Genomic DNA, 5,845 nt, shown 5'->3' on the forward strand with positions numbered 1-5,845 from the left:
TGAGTTCTTGTTTAACGTTCTCTAGACGTGGACCATAATAACAAAGGGATCTTCTACCGGCAATGCAACATATACCCAAGGCAAGAAGAAAGAAAGACTACGGCGGTCTCCATAAGACTTGTTCGTCCTAGGCAGTCCTCAATCTTATTCCATGAAGAATAAATGCATCATCCCATTCTTGATAAAGATAGCATCTTCAAGACTCAGTAGATCTCCGTATAAGAAAGCGTTGTCTTGTTGACGTCGAGAGTATATCGTAGTTGCCTGGTTGGGAAGTTATCAGGGCTTAGGGCTATATGCCGTATTAGGCTAGTGCGGGACTTCGGGTAAACCTTCCGCCGGTTCTCACCGCCCAGCCCGATCCGGCGGGCCGCTAGTCGGCAGAAACTGCTTCCCACAACGAGATCGAATTTCGTTATTCTCGAACATCGCGAACTTCAACGACAACTTCACCTTCTCACCCGACCACCGCAGCACGAAGCTACTCCTCCAGCTCTCCCTCACACACTCGCACATCGCCCACCATGGATGCTGGCAAAGTTCCCGCTAAATACGCTAAGGTGACCAGCGTTCTCGGTCGCACCGGTACGTTTAACTGTTCGGCTCTGGAGATATGAAAAAGGGCCATTCGGGCAAGGAATCGCAGGGTCGGGACGGAAATTGAGGAAACGGACGATGATTTTGGCCAGAATATAAGGCTAATATGGTTTTCTTTTTGCACGAACTAGGCTCCCGAGGAGGTGTCACTCAAGTCCGCGTTGAGTTCATGGACGACTCCAACCGAAGCATCATCCGCAACGTCAAGGGCCCAGGTATGCGCGATCTCTCTCTCTCTTGGTTGAGAGCAACTTTCGATTTCCGGCGATTCCTCAGTCGGTGGAATTTGCGACCCATGACGAATTTAACTAATTATCTGTATAGTCCGTGTCGACGATATCCTGTGTCTCCTCGAATCCGAAAGAGAAGCCCGCAGACTCCGATAGACGGAGAGTTGTTTGGTGGTGGCCATGATATAACGGAGGGGTGTTAACTTGGGCGCGATTTCCTGTTACTACTCGATATTAATTCGAAAGCCTTTCTGATATCCTAAAAATAAACGAAATCAAGAGCTTCAAAACAACTATTACCATTCCATTCGCCTTTTGTTCATGACCCGGAATTGAAGGCCAGCTTGCCAGGTGGCTAGGTGCTGATGTTCTCGGGATATATACCCTAAGGAGCAACATTCAGCTCATTTTGGTTTCAGGCGCATTTGAAGTGGCACACGGCTAGATGAGAAGAATGCAATTATGTATTGACTTTCATCAAATGTCCAACCAAGGATATCATTTATATGGTACATCTATATCAAGATAGCCAAACCCCCAAACGCTAAAATTACAACAGCTCGATATCATTCAGAAGACGCCCAACAAGGTCCATGGCACTTTCATCGGAGTTCTCATCAGACAGAGTCTGGAATATACCCCTCAGCATACCGTCCATCTTCTTCCTGCTAATCTTAGCCTCCAGTTCTTCAGACTTGGTTCTCGCGACCTCCAAGACCTCAGACGGGATATTAGCTAGCTTGGCAACGTTCAACCCATACGACCGATGAGCTACGCCTTCACCCACTTCGTAGAGGAAAGTGATATCCTGGCCTTCATCGCCGGTCTCGGTGAACTTCATGTGCACATTCCGTAGCTCGCCGCCGGGGAATGCATGGGCAAGTCGGCTGAGATTCTGGTAATGCGTGATAAACAGCGTTAGACTCCGTAGACTGCGGACCATGTAGTCTAGAACTGCCTGGGCTATAGCCACGCCATCATGTGTAGATGTTCCACGGCCCAGCTCGTCAAGTATTACCAGTGATCGCGGAGTGGCTTGTTTCAGAATATCTGCTGTCTCTGATAATTCGACCATGAATGTAGACTCGCCTGCAAGCATGTTGTCAAATGCCCCCATGCGTGTGTATACAGCGTCCAACATGCCCAGTGTCGCGGATTCCGCCGGCACGTAGGAACCGATCTGGCCCATAATGCAGATCAAAGCTATCTGGCGTACGTAGCTGGATTTTCCGCCCATGTTAGGCCCGGTGACGAGTAGAGCTCTGGTTTCATCTGTGCTTAGATGGGTATCATTAGGTACGTAAGAGTCGATCAGAACCTTCTCGGCCATCGGATGACGCCCTTGCGAAATGCTGATGGTGGTGTCATCCGTGTACTTTGGTTTGACATAGCCTGGCTGCGCGGCGATGACAGATAGCGAGTACAATGCATCAATTGTTGCAAGAGCTTGGATACAATCGCGGAATAGCTGGTATTTCGTCGATATGCCTTTAAGGAGACATGAGAACGCAGTATCACACGCAGCAGCAAGAGACTCCTTTTGTTGGTCTCTTTCCCGCATCATTTTCACGACTTCAGGGGTATGAAAGCGTGATACCTTCTTTGTACCACTGATCTTCCGCCAGGAGGCCGGTACCTTCTTCAAGGAGCCTTGGGAGTTCTCGACTTCCACCAGGTAGTCAATCCCTGCAACAGACACATACTGGGCCTTCTTTTTACCCAGAGTCTCGGCGATAGACTTCAGGTGGTCCTTGAGCTCATACTCTATCGTCCCGATCATCATACGATGTTCGCCTATCTCCTCGGATTCCTCCGATTCTCGAAAGAAATCATACTTATCATCTTTTTTCGCTGCTGCTTCGTTGATTTTATTTAAATAGGTAACAACATCCTCCTGCATCGTCGGCAGGATGGCGATGGACTCGCTCAGGATAGGAGATGTGAAGCCAGTATCCGCTGGAGACTTCACATGCGAGAAACCCGTCGCGATTGTTTGCATGCTTTTCAGCATGGTTAAAAGCTCAGGGCGAGTACACTAATATGGCCATCAGAACACCTTATCATCTGAATATTAGGAATGACTGCTAACTCACCTTCCCATAATACACCCGAATCAGGGCCTTTTCTAGATCTATTTTGATCTGAGATAAAAGGGACCCCAGGTTGTATGTTAGAGTAGTTTTCTCTGAGTCGAGTAGCTCCGTCACAGCTTCAGTGCGTTCCTCAAGCTTTGCCTTCTCCAGCAGCGGCCTTCCAACCCACCTGCGGAGTAGACGTTGTCCAAACTTTGTCCGCGTCCGGTTCATACTCCAAAACAAGCTGCCCTTTGAGGAGTAATCTGTCTGGTTTTGATAGATCTCCAGATTTGTCAACGTGTTGCCGTTAAGCAGCATGTGGGATCTTGCTGAAAAGGATTGAAAATATTTTGTAAGGTCAAAAACATGCTCCAGCCCATATTCAGTCAAATGATTAATCATAGCCGAGAGGCAGATGGTAACATCCTCAGGTAGATTCAACACCTTATCAAGCAGGCTGCTCGCCTTTGCGTCCTCTGACGTCCCTGTCGCTGTCATCTTTCCAGCATAGAAATTGGAGATATGGCTATGTGCTTCGGCAGCGGCTGTCTTGGATTTATTGGTTCGCTCAATCCGCACACTATCGCCGAATGTAGTCATTCTGCCTTTCGAGAGATGGTGCACGAGTTTGTTTGTTGCCGTAGACAGATCTCCGACTAGGAGTAGCTCGCAGGGTGCAATATGTAATAGTCTCGTTTCAATCTCGCTTCGCATAAACCCGTCCTCAAAGCTATCGTATATAACGTTCCCAGTAGCTGGTTGGACCGCAACAATGCCAATTTGGACCTTCTCATCATTGCCTTGGCCTTTGGCGCTGCCCTCTGTTAAGCAGAGCAGATGGCCTGTAGACGGTTCTAAGCCACCAGACAACTCCAGCTCAGCTTCGCCTTCTATATATGTTGCCTTGGTGTACATGTTCGTAAGCTTGCGGACAAAAGGTGCATTCCTATTATCACCAGCAGCTTTTAAAGCGGCGGTCTCGAGCTGTTTAACCACGCCAACTTTATACCCGGCGGTCACCAGCCGTTTGACATGTACATGTAACCGGTGAATAGGTACACTAGCTGACGCAAATCGAGTGAGATGCGCCTCCGATGGATCTAAAGTAGCTAGCATTAGCCCGTTAACCCATAAGGTGCGTAGAAAGAGGACACTAACGCTCATCAAACCTCAATTTCCCCGGGATACACACTATGCTTAATACCTTGGCTGCAATCTTCGCATCCTCGCCATAAAATTGATATTTATACCCCACCTGAATCAACAGTACCGCATCAAGATGTTTATTCTTGATATCGATTATCTGCCTCTCCATTGGTGTCAGTTTAGATCCACCCGCTTTCTTCCCTGCTTTCCCTTTCGGTGCAGGAGCCGTTGTCTGTTCCTCCTCCTCATCGCTTGCCACACCTTCGATCGCTAGATCTACTTCCGAACCACCATCGTGAGAACGTAAGGAGGGAAGGCAATCTGGCCCGCCCAGCCGCCAGACAAATTTCTGGTGTAATTGGTCTTTTCGCTTCCGTTCTGCAGCCGGTATCTGTTCTACTGCCGTGGGTTGCACAGGGGACAATTGGAATCGGAACATTTCTGCTCGAGACGCAGAAGACCGGGGTTCTGCGTTTGGTGGAGGACTGGGTGGCTCGTTTTCCCTCTCCGCATCATGACCATTTATCTCTGGCTGCTTTTCTGGTTCCTTCTCGGCAGGTTTCCAGGCACTGCTCCTTATTCGTTTTTTTACCGGTAGTATAACCTCGTCCTCATCATCGTCCTCGTCATCACCTTCGCCGAGGCCATTATTCACTTGCTGAGGCCTTGATTCAGGCCCGGGGGACCCTTCAGTATGACGTCGTTGGCCATTTTCTTTCCCTTTTTTCTGAATAGTCGTACTTCCGTTCGACGATGGGCTGGGTGTAGCCTTGGTGAAGAAGCTAGAGATGGTCTGTTGCTTCCGTTTCAAGCTTGGAGTTTGGCTCATTATGCCTCCGCCTCTGCTTTCTGGACAGATTTAACGCAACTGAGCCGTTATCCTGTATGTAGATGGGTAATTGTGCTGTCGTCTCTCAAAAGTTCATCAAACGCGTCGAAATCGCGTCTCGTCGTCATGCTTATATAATCTCCAATTAATCGCCAAAATGACACGTGATCAGGCGACCCTGCAGAGCGTATGAAAGTAATGTCAATGATAGAAAGACAGTGAATCGGCTGGGAAGAAGACTTTAAAGGGTACAGATATTTTTCAAACACAATTACCCAGGAATTGCTTAAGATAAAGATGAAGTAGGCTTAAATTTCTATCTAATAACGCATTAGTTCGTGGAAAGAATGGAGCGTTTAGCGCAATACGTGTACATCGATAAAGACATTTTGAGAAAAAAAAAAAGGAAACAAACGATAAATAGTACAGCGAGACTCCAGCCACTTATGCCATATAAGCTTACCATATTTACTCGAGATATCCATAGTATCAATTCCAAGTTGACGGCCTTGGGGTGTTGGTCTACAATTTTAGTTTAGTTTTTACAAAATATTCAAAATTAAGTTAGAACATAAAAATCTTCTAAAATTGATATACGCTTGGTCTGACCAAAACACTGAATTCAATGTATAAGAAGCACTTTCAAGACACAACCAGTAGGGGTCTGATCCAAAGGCTCGAGAGAAGTTGATTAAGCCGTATTATGATTTATCATGTAGCTGCGAATAAAGGGGAAGTGTAGATCCAGCAGAATGATCATCTTATCGTGGTATTCGTCCAGTGACCTGATATCTGTACAGCGGAGAGGCATTAGCTTCCGGTATATGGTCGCACTGAGGTCTAACTGATTAACGAAGCTCGGTCAGCGTTTATCCCTATATTCTCTATATAGAGGGTATACTAACATGAGTATCTCGTATGGACGAGGCTAGCCCCTTTAATATCATCTTACCATCCACGACGCTGTA

The 5,845-nt window shown here is 47.3% G+C and overlaps 2 protein-coding genes across 2 annotated transcripts; one reads left to right on the top strand and one right to left on the bottom strand.

The window, feature by feature from the left end:
* Positions 1 to 524: 524 nt before the first annotated feature.
* Positions 525 to 896, top strand: GIQ15_04574 (40S ribosomal protein S28; the record flags this gene model as incomplete). The annotated part of the gene is made up of 3 exons (XM_033551991.1): positions 525 to 585; positions 690 to 812; positions 874 to 896. 3 exons carry the CDS (start codon positions 525 to 527, stop codon positions 894 to 896), a joined length of 207 nt encoding a protein of 68 aa, XP_033405721.1.
* Positions 897 to 1,377: 481 nt separating this feature from the next.
* GIQ15_04575 (DNA mismatch repair protein Msh3) lies at positions 1,378 to 4,877 on the bottom strand (the record flags this gene model as incomplete). The annotated part of the gene is made up of 3 exons (XM_033551992.1): positions 1,378 to 2,862; positions 2,921 to 4,002; positions 4,061 to 4,877. 3 exons carry the CDS (start codon positions 4,875 to 4,877, stop codon positions 1,378 to 1,380), a joined length of 3,384 nt encoding a protein of 1,127 aa, XP_033405722.1.
* Positions 4,878 to 5,845: the final 968 nt, after the last annotated feature.

The sequence above is a fragment of the Arthroderma uncinatum genome (assembly GCF_011692745.1).
Source record: "Arthroderma uncinatum strain CBS 119779 chromosome Unknown scaffold3, whole genome shotgun sequence".
In the NCBI taxonomy this organism is placed as follows: domain Eukaryota; kingdom Fungi; phylum Ascomycota; class Eurotiomycetes; order Onygenales; family Arthrodermataceae; genus Arthroderma; species Arthroderma uncinatum.